At 38.1% G+C, this 13181-nt stretch overlaps 1 protein-coding gene and 1 long non-coding RNA gene across 2 annotated transcripts; both read left to right on the top strand.

Annotated features, from left to right (window-relative positions):
- Window positions 1-16: 16 nt before the first annotated feature.
- LOC123974846 lies at window positions 17-648 on the top strand. Its single transcript, XR_006825945.1, has 3 exons — window positions 17-329; window positions 433-470; window positions 545-648. It is a non-coding gene; the product is annotated as an uncharacterized LOC123974846 (long non-coding RNA).
- Window positions 649-7105: 6457 nt separating this feature from the next.
- LOC123974845 lies at window positions 7106-12741 on the top strand. Its single transcript, XM_046055804.1, has 8 exons — window positions 7106-7202; window positions 7384-9001; window positions 9607-9948; window positions 10287-10451; window positions 11381-11485; window positions 11823-11854; window positions 11950-12059; window positions 12265-12741. The coding sequence occupies exons 2-8, from the start codon at window positions 8962-8964 to the stop codon at window positions 12383-12385; spliced, it is 915 nt and encodes a 304-aa protein (XP_045911760.1). The 5' UTR covers window positions 7106-7202; window positions 7384-8961; the 3' UTR covers window positions 12386-12741.
- Window positions 12742-13181: the final 440 nt, after the last annotated feature.

The following is a 13181-nucleotide window of genomic DNA, read 5'->3' as shown; positions in this document are numbered from 1 at the left end:
GCTGTCTGATCAGCACCTTGATATACCACACCTGTGAGATGGAGGGATCTCTGCAAAGGAGAAGTGCTCACAAGACATTTTGTGTACAGAGAGAAAGTCTTAGATATTTGATGAATGGGGGCAAAACCAAAAGTGTTGCATTTATAATTTTGTTTTGTTGTGTGTATATAGTTATAATATTAGTTTGACAACACTGCCTGAACTGAACCAGGAAGTGTCAGTGTAGAACCAACGTGTTCTCCTGCTCAAACAGCCACACATAGTTTAGTACCTTTTAATTATTGGAACTTTTTGCTTGAAAGCAAAATGTGTCTCTTTGACTCAGCCAGGTATTTTCACAGTGGACCTAATCTTCTGAACTGCATGTTGCGTTGGGTTCAACGGTATCATTATAATGAAATTACTAAAATAACTTACAACTTTATTTTGCAGTGGATTGTGGCCTTTAACAAACTTGAAACAGGAATCAGGTCAGTTTGTGATAATAAACTTCCATAGTTTTGAGGAGGAAGTCCTCAAACTGTCTTAAATGTGTTTCCTTCAGACTGAAGAGAACTGAAGTAACCTCACCTCAAAAGGATGTCTCCAGCGGTACAGCTGCTTTTCTCAACACCACTGTGATGTATGGAATAAATTGGGTCAAATTTATTGTCTTCGTGTATCAGTATATCTGAATGTGTGAAAACATTTTGTAGTTGAACATTTTGATGTGTGAATTAAGTAGAGATGCGTGGATGACTTCTCAGTTTTGGTACATTGTGTACACACTGGCTGGAGGCTCTTTGCAGAAAAACCAATAAAGGAAAATTAAATGTAGTGAAGCAGGAAGAGACAGCCATTGTTTTTGTCTCCATAAAGTAGGTGCTGCTTGGCGCAAATGGCAGGTTGTTTCCTTTTAAAAAGAACTACTTACTTCATACCAAATGTTTCCAACAATTTGCAAACCTAGCCACTGGATTTTAGTCCTCAGATTTTAGTTTAAGTTATCAGTTAAAACAAGCTAAACAAACGTTAGCGGCAGCTCAGCTCAAAGCCCTCTGTGACGTTCTGTGTTCGCCAAACAGCGTCGGATATAAACTCATTCTTAACATGAAGCTGCTTTATGTTATCAGCTTTAACCACTGGGTCTTTTATTTTTTTTTTTTTGATGTCATGCAATTTATTTCAAGTTTTCAGGACATTATTTGCCATTTGCTCAGGTACAAGTATACACAGGCACTAAAATGTTTCCCTTCTGCACTGATAGCCATTTAGCAGTCACACTTTGGGAAACGAGCTTCACTGAGTAAATCCACTCTGCATGATTCGACTCCAGGATGCTTAGGTGTTTTTTTTTTTTTCTTTTCATTTCAATGAAGTTATTTTGAATAACTGTTTTGTTTTGGTGACATTAACAGTAAACTATGTCAGTTATAGCTAACATTAATCAATGTTGTTGGTGACAAATTGTCAGTCAGTGACAAAGTTTTTAAATAGTGGGGAAAAAAGTTAAAACTTTTTTTTTAATGTTAACAGTGAAGATGAGGGATTTGTATAAGGTATTCGTGTTTATTGACTGATCCTTTGATGCCAAACACTCAATATTTCCACCCCGGGAATATATTGATTCAATATTCTTAACTTAAATATTCAATAATATTACAAACCTCCTGTCACTTTATTCCCCAGCCTGATTGTTCACATACAAACAGCATCTCTTTGAAGAGACAGAAAATAACTTTGGTAAAAGAATGTATTAGAACAGAAGCAGTAATTTACTGTACTGTTTAACCTGTATATTTGAACTTTATTAATATAGAGGGGAGGAGAGTTTAGTGTGTGATGTTTGGAGGAGGGACTCAGTCATTTAAAAAAGGGAGAAGTTCCTGGTTTGCCTGTGAAGAAGAAAAAGCGGCAACCTTAAACCATCAGAGCCTCCAACATGAACGTTTGTCACACTTTGATCTGCTGCTTCGTCCTCGGTGAGTACACTTTCTATCAGTTTTGTTTTCTTTCTCTTTATCAATCATTTTTCTTTATTTGTAGTTGCTCAGTAAGCTTTGCAGCAGATTTTTAACATTGGACTGCTTCATTTCATTTCTCATCAGTCTTGATCCATTTTTTTTAATTTTTTTTTTTTATCCGTCTTTGTGGTTTTTATGTGATTAATCGTGATGTTCTGAGTCTGGTATGAGTCACTGACTCAAATGTAGTTCATTAACACTAGTTATCTCCTCAAAATGTAAAGATTAAAATAAAAACTCTTTTGTTTTAGCCTGACAATCTGCAATCAAGTGTGTTCTGAAAATGTTTTTTACTTGTTTCATAGTTTCTTTTTGTTGTAGACTTTTGAGGAAGTAAATTTATTAATCTGATGCTTCTGCACACTACAGATTAATGGAGAAACATGCAAGTTGCAACCAAAAATCTTATTTCTTACATTTTCAGAGTTACAGAGTCGATGCCTCTTGCTTTAATTAACTTGCTTTATAAACCACTTTGTTTACCTTCTTAAAGCTGAAGAGAGAACTAGTTGATCAACTGAGTCACGAATATGTTACAGAACACACCAAAACCTCATTTAATAAACAAAGAGGCCCCCAGCAATGCAGTTTTCACATGAGGAACGAGTGATCAAACTAACCCCACCCCTCAAAAAACACAAACAAAACAGAAATTAGCCTACCTGAACACAATGTGGTAGTGCAGGAGATTCAGTTTAATTATCAATTCAAACCTGGTGTACAGTCTAGTCTGATCTCAATGAACGTCACTGTTTGCATAAAAGCCGCGGTGGGAAGTTTACATGTGTTGAGTTCAATGAGTTCATGTAACCTTTTTCAATTTGCAGTTTTTTAAAACATTTTTGAATTATCAATATTAAATACAGTTAATCAATCACTGAATTTAATTGTAGAATATCAGATAACGTTGTGAATATTTGTAGATAAAATGAAATCTAAATAATTTTTTGTATCGGATTTCATCACTACATCCACTTCTGAGAATTTTTGAGATGAAATCAGCTATGTAGATTTACAATATTTTTAGTTTTACGAGAAGTGATGGCGGAACAAAAACGTGCTTGTATATTTTCTGAGTTGAGGAGCTCCGCAAGTGGCTGCGGCCAGCCGCCCGCTCACAGAGCCCTCTGCTCCCGCCGTCACACAGACCGCTGCAGCAGCAACGGCAGAGGAAAACACAGCTGGAAGGTTTTCATACCGCTTATCTGTCTTTACATTCTGAGGAATGTGTGTTCTGGTACAACCCCTAAATAAGATTTTGAACCTGAAAATGAGCATAATACCACCTCTTTAGCTCAGAGTGAAAGATACAGCATTGAGTATAGAGAAGGAACGTATCCAATATCTCCCACACTTCTGTATGTGAGCATCAGAAATCTGATGCTGAAAGTCTGACTCAGGACGGTACAGATGCTATTTGGACAGATGGACTCGGTATTCATACAGGGAGTTTGAGATCAGAGTTGAAGATGGTGAGTTTCTACCGAGAGTCATGAAATGAGCTGTTCACTGGTAGCTGCTGATGTTTCAACTAACCCAATAAGTTTAGTCTAAAAATTATATTTACAGCTGCATATTTTCATCATTGTGAACATTGATAAATGGTCCTGTAACACTAACAGTTCATGTAAACTATCTGATGAACTCAAACTGTCACACTAATGAACACACTATAGTTGCACCAAACTACATGCTGCATGTAGTGTGTACTGTGTGATTTAAATACATTGAAACATTGACTGTTTGCAGAGGATTTGTGTTTGAAAGAGTTCTCTACAAAGGAGCATCTGTTCATCATCAGGATTTCTTTGTATCTGAACAATCAGGATCTAATTGTTTCATTGTGTTCTTTTTGTTTCACAGATCCACTCACTTCTAAACTAAACTGGACTCCTTTTTCAACATCGGTCCCATCAGCCTCCACACTGACGACAACACAGAGTTTAAGCTCCAGTTCACCTTCATCAGCCTCTCCTGAAGCCAGCAAGCAGACTCCTCAGCAACAGACAACACCAGCTGCAGGTCCAGGTACTTTTACATCATTTAGAAAGTGTTTCAGAACCACTGTGAAACTTTTTCTGTTGAAAGACCTCAAACCCTGAGCTTAATAAACATTACAGGTTTGTTCTTTTTCCCTGTCAAAAGTATCTTATTGTTTTAAGTGTGTTCGTATTCAGTTTGGTTAGATCACTTTTACTAGTTAACTAATGAATTATGCCATTAAAAACACCCATTTGACTTGTATACTGACAGTATGCCTTCATGTATTTGTGTATTGGCGTGAAGTCCTTGTGCACGTACATAAATGTTTATGCTTTTATGTAAAGAACTTCTATTATATATTATTGTATTCATTTTTTGTTTGAATGATTTTTTTGTTAGAAAGTATTGATTTTAATGTTTAAAATATTTAGTTGATATTAGTTTGACAGCACTGTATGAACTCAGGTTCCAAATGTTCCTGGGAGTCCAGTTATGCTCTCAAATGTATTTTATATTGATCCATGAAGTGTAAAACAAAGGTGTTCTGCTCAAACAGCCACAGGTGTGCTGCTGTATGTGCATCTGGTTCTGGTCGTCATGATCATCGTATCATCAGCGGCTGTGCTGATATTCTGCAGGAAGAGGAACAGTAAACCCAAAGGTGAGGCTACAGGAAACACACACATAAGAAAGAAAAGTAGATCTCCTGTAGAAATATCCACTATTTACACTTTCCACTGCCGCCAGTTCTCAGAAGAAAGTACTTAAAAACTGTGGTAGGATTTTAGCTTTTGGTTCAGACAACAGTATATTTTTACAGTGGCAGAATAGAGAGAAGATTGTGGCCTTTAACAAACTTTAAACAGGAACCAGTTCACTTTGTGATGATAAACTTCCACTGTTTTGAGAAGGAAATTCTCACACTGCATGTTCTAAGTGTGTTTCTTCCAGATCTCACCTACTCTTAGGTGGATTTTTACAACTGTACAGCTGCCTCGCCTAACAACGCCCCTGTGGTGATGTGTGAAATAAATATAAATATAGCCACAAGCGGCGATGATCGGGATCCTAGCAGGTCGTAAAAAAAAGACATTTTGACAGTCTCAGAGAGGAAGACCAGATGCAGGTGACTTCAGATATTAACGTGATGATTTAAAAAAATATAATTACAGAAATGCAAATTTGATATTTACAGCTGCGTGTGTGTCTTCCATCGGGGCTCAGCAGTAGCACGTCTGTGTGTGTGAGCAAGTTCGTGTGCTTTGGGAGAAAAGGGAGGGAGCACAGTGAGGCAGCATCAAAAATACTTGCAAAGGAAAATATAGAAGCAGATTTTGTATTACAAAACATACACCAATATAGTCCATCACAGTAAGAATGTCCTGTTTCTAGCACAGAGCACAAACAACACCAGTTTATTCCATAAAAGTCAGGTTATGGATGAAATGGCATGATCAAGCAGAGTGCATGCAAAGGACAGAGAGAGGAGGAGCAGGAAGCCATGGAGTTTCCCAGATTCAGGTGCAGTAGGAAAGAGAGCCAAGAGATGATATGAAGCCAAGAAACAGAGCTATAAAAGGAGGTCCAAAAGGAGGTGAAAGTCATCACATGGTTTTCATGTCGACTCGGGTCTCTGTTCTGGTAACAGAATGGGGCTCTATTTTGCACCGATCCCTGACTCACTCCGGTGGAACTTTTGTATTCTAATTGGTGTCCGTTTTTGCTGTTAATAAAAATGTTGGTAAAAGTTCAAGTTCACTTTCTTATCTGGCCCAAGTCTTATTGTCTAACCTTATTGCAAGCAAGTGAGCAAACTAGACGCTTATGTTGGCAGCAAACAAAAATCTGATAAGCAGAAATGAGTGGGCTGGAGGAGGGCCACAGTGATTTCGTACTGAAAAGACAGCGGACATGAGAAGAGAGGATAACAGATTTAAAGGAGACCTATTTTATTGCATTTCCAGTCCTATATTGTAGTTCTGTGACTCCTGTATGGAGCTTTGCATGATTCAAAGCTGTAGATGCTACTGTCTCTTTAACTCTTTCACAAGTTCACCGTGCAAAAATATTAACTACCCTTGTCACTAGTTAATGTCCTGCAAAAAATTGGTATAATATTAAACCACAGTATAGGATTAAATCGTATTGTCGTGTCATCCAAGAAGCTGACACTGCTGGTAAGTCATGTGTTTTAGTTAAACCTATAGAGATGCCCTGTTCTTTGATTATAAATCAAATCTGTCAGGTAGGGAGTGTGTAGTAGGACTGATTCTGGAGCAACATCATGCAGCCTCCTCCAAAGCTGCCAGTGTTGAAGACATCTTATCTAAAGTCGCTTTTTAAAAGGAGACAACATCAAACTCTTGCAGATTGTCTTGCATTATAAAATCCTGACTAATGTCCAGCTGACTGGATATTAGTCCTTAATGTGGTGAGCAGCAAAACCAACACAGGTTGACAGACATTTTTAGTCTTTTTCTATCATTACATGTTTAGATCACTCATAAAGAAGCGGGTTGAGACAATGATGCTATCAACTGTTTTGTAGTTTTTGTCTCTTAAACTCTTGTTTGGATGTTATTAAATATTTAAGCTTTGGTCAGTCAGAATCAATTTATCAGTCTTTTTATTCAACTCTAAGTTCATCAGTGTCTACTGGCTCTTGAATTGACATTAAGCTCAGTAGCTCTGGTGGTATCATATGTTTCCTGTTTAACTTCAAACATAGTAGATATAATTATAGATTTTTCATCAGAATCAGCTTTATTGCCAAGTAGGTTTGATAAATTTGCTTTGGTGTGTTTGTGCTAAACAAACATGGCAGGTTTATCAGGTCTTATTTAAAAACAAGACAAGAAGTCTTGTGGAAGTGATATTTTCTAGGATAAAGATGAGTCAAGAAAACGCAACAACTCTGGGGAGAATTTTTAACAAAGTACAAACTCTTTTAAATACTTGAAAAAGTTGAGATGTAGAAGAATCTGCTTACATTAGCAGATTTTTGCATTTTGTAATGACCATCCATCGTCAACTGCTTATCCTGATTACAGGGTCGCGGGGTTGTAATGACCAGAATTAATTAAACTACTGATATTACAATTAAAATAAGGATAAACACTCGGGGCAGCAAATCAGAAGTCCAGGTCGCTCAGGAGAAACGGTCATCAGACAGCAAAGGTGAAAGAAGACACTGACTCACTGGTTGGGTTTGAATAGGTAAGAGAATAAAATATTTATACTTGCATCTTACAGTTCTATTTTGTTCTTTGTCTTTCAGTTAGTTGTTTTTTTTTGGTTATAACATTCAGCACATAAAACAACAATAATGCCACATCATTTACAAAAAAAACAAACATATTCCACCTTTTTAATGTTCAATTGTTTCTCTTTCTTTCAGGTCTAGTTGGGAAGCCACCTGTCAGGTAAGTAACTAGCTTGTTCGTGTCATCCTATTTTATTTCAGGTTTGACTTGGTTGTCTATTATAAGTCAGGCATGCATTCATTTCTCTTTGGCCTTATTATGGTTTTTGAAATCCTATTTTATAGTGCCTGTAATTGGACACAGATGTGTTGAATCCATTGACCCTGTGCAATGTAATAGTGCTTCCTCATTCAGTCAAACTCCTTGTGTGGGGCAAGTAAATGCGATTGTCCAACAAGTCTCGCTGATCAACAATGATTAAGTATCTCTCTGTCCCTTTAATCCGTCTCGTGGGCTTGGCTCGCCACTTCAGGACACTCTTCTCCAACAGGAGCCAGCCGGTCTGAAGACTCCCAAGTTCTTGCAGAATCTCACAGAAGGCAAGGAAGTGAAAGACAAGGACCCTGTCAACTGCACCTTTACTGGGCCACTTCCCCTAACTACTTGGCGAGACATTCCCCTTTGAGTTACAGCTTGATGAAAATTCACAGTGTCATGTTAATTCATGTGTCGGAGTTTTTCAAAAAGGTATCACCCAAAACAATCCCTCTGCTAGCTTGATCTGATTGGGGGTGGGTACTGCCACTGCATTTAGTGTAGTGATCTGTAATCACCAAGACATTGATTGCGTTTCTTCTGGGTGGTTCAATTGAAAGGAAGTGCAGACAAACACTAAAGGATGAGTAACTTGGATGTTGACAAGCGGTGCAGCCTTTTGAGGCGGGGCTTTCCTCTGTACCCAGCGGTCACATGTCTTTATCTTAGCTTCCACTTCTGCGGCCATTTTAGGCCTATATCGTAGGAGATCGGTGGGTCGATCTATCCCCAAGTGACCCATGTCGTCGTGTAGACTCTTCCTTGCCATAGCTCTCAGCTCTTTGGGTAGAGAATTCCCGCTTTAACTCCAAACGAGGCCATTCTCGCAACAACAGTAGGAGTTCAGTGAGCTCTTGTCCTACAGTTGGAGGGGGTTTCTGCCCAGTCTCTAGTTGTAGTATGTCCTCATTTTTTTTTTTTTAACTCTTCCTTTTGGCAACTAGCAGCAGGATTGTAACTACTACAGGTCTTTTTCTGGACTTGCTGAATTTACATGTATTGTGCTCTCTGCTGTAACACGTCCGTCTGTCTCCACTGAAGCTACGTCACACTCAACATGATTTCATCCGCTGCATAGGGGAAGGTGTTTAACTCGGGACTGGTTTTAACTTTTTTTGTCTTTTTTTTTTTTTTTTTTTTTTACATGAATTATGTCAGTGAGGTTATTTCTATTTATTTAACGTCACATCCTCCCACCACAGATATATTTATCCCTCTTTTATTCAGTCATCTATTTTACAGACCTCTGCAAGAGGGGGTTGCACAATTTTTCAGCAGTGTAGACATACTGTAGTCATCCATAAATTTGCAGATAATGGAATAAAGAAAACATTGTAGAGGGGAGGGGAGTTGAGTGTGCAAGGTTTGGAGGAGGAACTCCATGATTTAAAGAAGAGAAGAGTTCCTGGTTTGCCTGTGAAGAAGAGAGACATCTTTAAACCATCAGAGCCTCCAACATGAACGTTTGTCACACTTTGATCTGCTTCTTCTGTCTCAGTGAGTACACTCTCCAGTCTTTTTATCAATGCATTTTTATTAATTTATTTTTAGTAAGCTTTGTCTGTTGTTTTAGGTGGTTAAACATAATGTTCTGAGTCTGGTATGAGTTACTGATTCAAATGTAGTTCATTTAATGAAATGAGAAATCTGCAGGTTGCAACCAAAATAAATCTTGTTAACATTTTCAGTGCTACGCAGAGTCAGTGCTTCTTGCTTTAGTCAGTAATTTTAAAAAGACCAGCTCCAGAGGAGGAACTGCAACCGTGTTGGCAAACCGAGAGCTGTGAATATGTTAAGCAACTCACCAAAACCTTGTTTTACATTCAACAATGTCATTTTCACATGAGAAATGACTGATCAAGCTAACAAACACAAAAATGTATTATTTTATAATAAAACATTTTATCGGTTCATTTTTTAGGTTAGGACTGATACGTCATTTGACACTGATCGATCATGACCAAACAAATCAACTTTAAAATCTTTGTTGACAGAATCACAATTTAGGATATTTTTTCTGGCAGTGGGAACCTGTAGATCTGTAAATGATCAGACTGCCGTGTCAGGAAAATAGTAACTATTGATTGTTCATCTTTCAACAGCACTGCATGATGGAAACACTGGTCTCATCGATGCAGATATCCTCGTAAAGGAGGGAGGAAACATCACACATACATGTTTCTTCACTTTCTCTGGAAGCAGAAAGATCTTCTGTAAGGAAGAATGTGAAGAACAAGACATCCTCGTTGAAACAGATGGTGACAGAGCTCAGAGTGGCAGATACAGCATTGAATATAAAGAAGGAACTTTTCCAATATCTTCCACACTTCTGTATGTGAGCATCACAAATCTGGCCAAGTCTGACTCAGGACGGTACGGATGTAGATTGGACAGATTTTTGTTTCCAGATTCATATGAGGAGTTTGACATCAGAGTTGAAGATGGTGAGTTTCTACTGAGAGACATTAAATGAGCTGTTCACTGACGGCTGCTGATGTTTCATATAACAGATTAAGTTTATCTATCAAATATATTTACAGCTTAATGCACCAGGTAATCATTGGTGCATTGACTGTTTGCCGATGTTATTATACATTCCTCTGTGCTGTTATGTCAACCTGAATTTCCCCTATGGGGGACTAATAAAGAATCTATCTTATCTGTGTTATTTGAATAAAATGTCACCACAGAGTTTTCTGCGAGGATCATCTCATCACCAGGATTTCTTTGTGTGTGATTAATCAGAATCTGATTGTTTCATTCTGTTCTTTGTGTTTCACAGCTCCAATCACTTCTAAACCAAAGTGGACTCTCCGACCGTTTTCAACATCAGTCCCATCAGCCGCCACACAGAGTTTAAGCTCTAGTTCAGAAAGCTCCACACCTTCATCAGCCTCCCTTGAAACCGCTAAGCAGACTCAGCAGCAACAGAAAACAGCAGATACAGGTATGTTTACATCATTCAAATAGAGTTTCAGATCCACTGAAACATTTTTCTGTCACGCCCTTTGACAGCCCACAAACCCTGAGCTTCATGAGCATTTCTGGTTTGTGTTTTTCTTGTCGAAAGTCTCTTCATCTTGTACTTGATTAAAGTTTATACTGTGTCTGTAGACAGTTTGGTTGGATGAGTTTCACAGTGAAAATTATTATGAATTAGTTTTGCATACAGGTAGACGCAGTATGCCCTCATGCATTTGTGTTGGTGTAAAGTTCTTGTGCAAGTCAATGAATGTGTTTGCTTGTTTGTACAGAACTTGTTTTCATTGTTAGTTTTAATTGAAAATTATTTAAAAGCTTAAATATTTAGTTGATATTGGTTTGACAATTCTGCATGAACCCAGGTCCCACATGTTCCTGTGCTCCCAAAATGTATTTTATAATGATCCAGGAAGTGTAAATGAGTAAAACCAACTGACCAACAAGCTCTACTGCTCTAACAGCCACAGGATATGTAACTTGACACTGATTGGTCGTGACAAAACAAATCAATCCCTGTCGCAAACAGAAATCAGCTAACCAAAAGTATCAACACTGATTACAGTTATTTAATTGTTGAATGTCAGACTCCATCCATCTTTGCAGGTAGAACCTGTTTGTTTATGTATTTGCATTTTGGTGTAAAGTTCGTACATGCGTGTACTGTTTGTATGCAAGAAGGTGAATGTGTATTTTTGTATAGAAGTTATATTTATGGTGATTATTAATAGAGTTTTTGTTATAGGATTTAATTCATTTATTTGATGTTACTATTAGTTTGACAACACTGCATGAACTCAGGTCCCACATGTTCCTGGGAGTCCATTATGCTCCCAGATATATTTTATAATGAATCAGGAAGTGTCAGTGTAAAACAAAGGTGTTTTGCTCAAACAGCCACAGGTGTGCTGCTGTATGTGCGTCTGGTTCTGGTCATCATGATCATCGTATCATCAGCGGCTGTGCTGATATTCTGCAGGAAGAGGAACAGTAAACCCAAAGGTGAGGCTACTGGAAACACACACATAACAAAGCACAGTGGACATCTAAAAACTTTGTCACACAAAAAAACATGAAACAAACATTCTCACAAATAACAAACTTTGGTTTGTTAACAAATCATGTGTAATTGGACCTTGCCTTTGAAAGGTAAAGTTTATTCACTGTTGGAAATGTTTGCCTAAACTTTTTCAGATGTTTTTGGAATACAAAGGGACTTTTAGTTCCTACTTTTGGTTCCTGTTAGTTTCTCAATAATTTTAGTTGAAAGGGGTGTGTGTGTCTCTGACTCAACCAGATGTGACAGTGACCCTAATCTACTGAACTGCATGTTTTTCAGAACCTCCTGTGGAGAATGCTAACACGACAGAGGTGAGTTTGAGTGAATTTGGGACATCTCAGTGTCATTAGTGTTTGTGAAATCAGCTGATGTTGATACAAACCAATCCCCTCTTCCTTTCCTGCAGCCTAACGGAGTGTATGAGGAGATCAGAGAGGAGGAAAGACGGACGAGATCTACTCCTGTTGAAATATCCACAGTTTACACTTTTCCACTGCAGCCAGTTCTCAGAAGAAAGTAAGTAAAAACTGTAGCAGGATTTTAGAGTTTGGGTTCAGCAAATCGTATCATTAGAATTCATTTACTAAAAATAATTTGACCAAGTAACAACTTTATTGTACAGCAGAGGAAGTAGTTTTTTGCAGTGGCAGAATAGAGAGAAGATCTTTAATAATCTTTATATCAGTTTGTGATTGTAAACTTCTGTTGTTTTTCTGTGCAGTTCAACATTAAGTCCACTCTCAGGTGGATTTTTCCAAAGGTGCACCTGCCTCAAAAGCCCTCTCTGTGGTGATGTAGAGGATGCTCCTACAGCATCAGAGTTTGAAGTGCATGGTCCCTGAACCAAGCTGTCCTATTTGACGCTTGTCAGGGACAAGGTGAACACAAAGTGGTTTGAAAAAATACTCACCCAAAAATCTTTTTTGCTTCTCTCATTCATGTCATAACTGTGCTGTCACAAAGTTTGCTTCAAGAGCTTTTTATTTTCTTTCAGCTTTTTCTACTTCTAGTTTAAGATTGTCTTAAATATTTTGGTTTCATTGTAAATAGCCATGAAGCGAAGCGAAGTTTGGAACTGTGACATGAATAAAAAAGAAAAAGGCAGATTGAATGTTGGTGAGTATTTGAATATCAGGTGTTACGACCCCCCCTGTTGGTCTAGGGGTGTGGGGGCCATAAACATATAGGCACAACTGGTAGATCTTAAACAAGGTAACGTTTATTGGTAACATGAGATGTAGACAGGTAACAAAAAGAACAAAAGGAGGGTGGACGAGGGTGCTGCGAAAATAACAAACCAAGTTAAAATAAAAAGGTCCTCAAAAGGAGGCCTACACCTATCTACCGTTTTAAACAGGGTTGAATCTTACTACAAAAAAAACACAAAGAGCACAGCACCCACTCCACCTGGTGAAACTAACAAAATAGCAAACAGAACAATAAGTGAACTTCTCCACTGCACTCAAATGTGGAGCTAACATTCAAAGGTATGCAAATGTTTACCTAAACACAATGTACAGCTAATAGGCACTGAAGGTGGATAGTTCCACTACACACAAAGTACAACAGACAGGCTATGCAGTCAATACCAGCGGCACACAAGTCAACAGGCGGTGACAAGCTGCCTGGAGCAACAGG

Source organism: Micropterus dolomieu, linkage group LG08 (assembly GCF_021292245.1).
Source record: "Micropterus dolomieu isolate WLL.071019.BEF.003 ecotype Adirondacks linkage group LG08, ASM2129224v1, whole genome shotgun sequence".
In the NCBI taxonomy this organism is placed as follows: Eukaryota; Metazoa; Chordata; class Actinopteri; order Centrarchiformes; family Centrarchidae; genus Micropterus; species Micropterus dolomieu.
Note: the sequence above shows the minus strand (reverse complement) of the source record. Positions and strands in the feature narration are given on the sequence as shown.

Coding starts and splice junctions, on each gene's coding strand:
- LOC123974845 (XM_046055804.1), top strand. CDS start 8,962: ATGAACGTTTGTCACACTTTGATCTGCTTCTTCTGTCTCA. Junction 11,486..11,822: donor GAGGAACAGTAAACCCAAAG/GTGAGGCTACTG, acceptor CATGTTTTTCAG/AACCTCCTGTGGAGAATGCT. Junction 12,060..12,264: donor CAGCCAGTTCTCAGAAGAAA/GTAAGTAAAAAC, acceptor TTTTCTGTGCAG/TTCAACATTAAGTCCACTCT.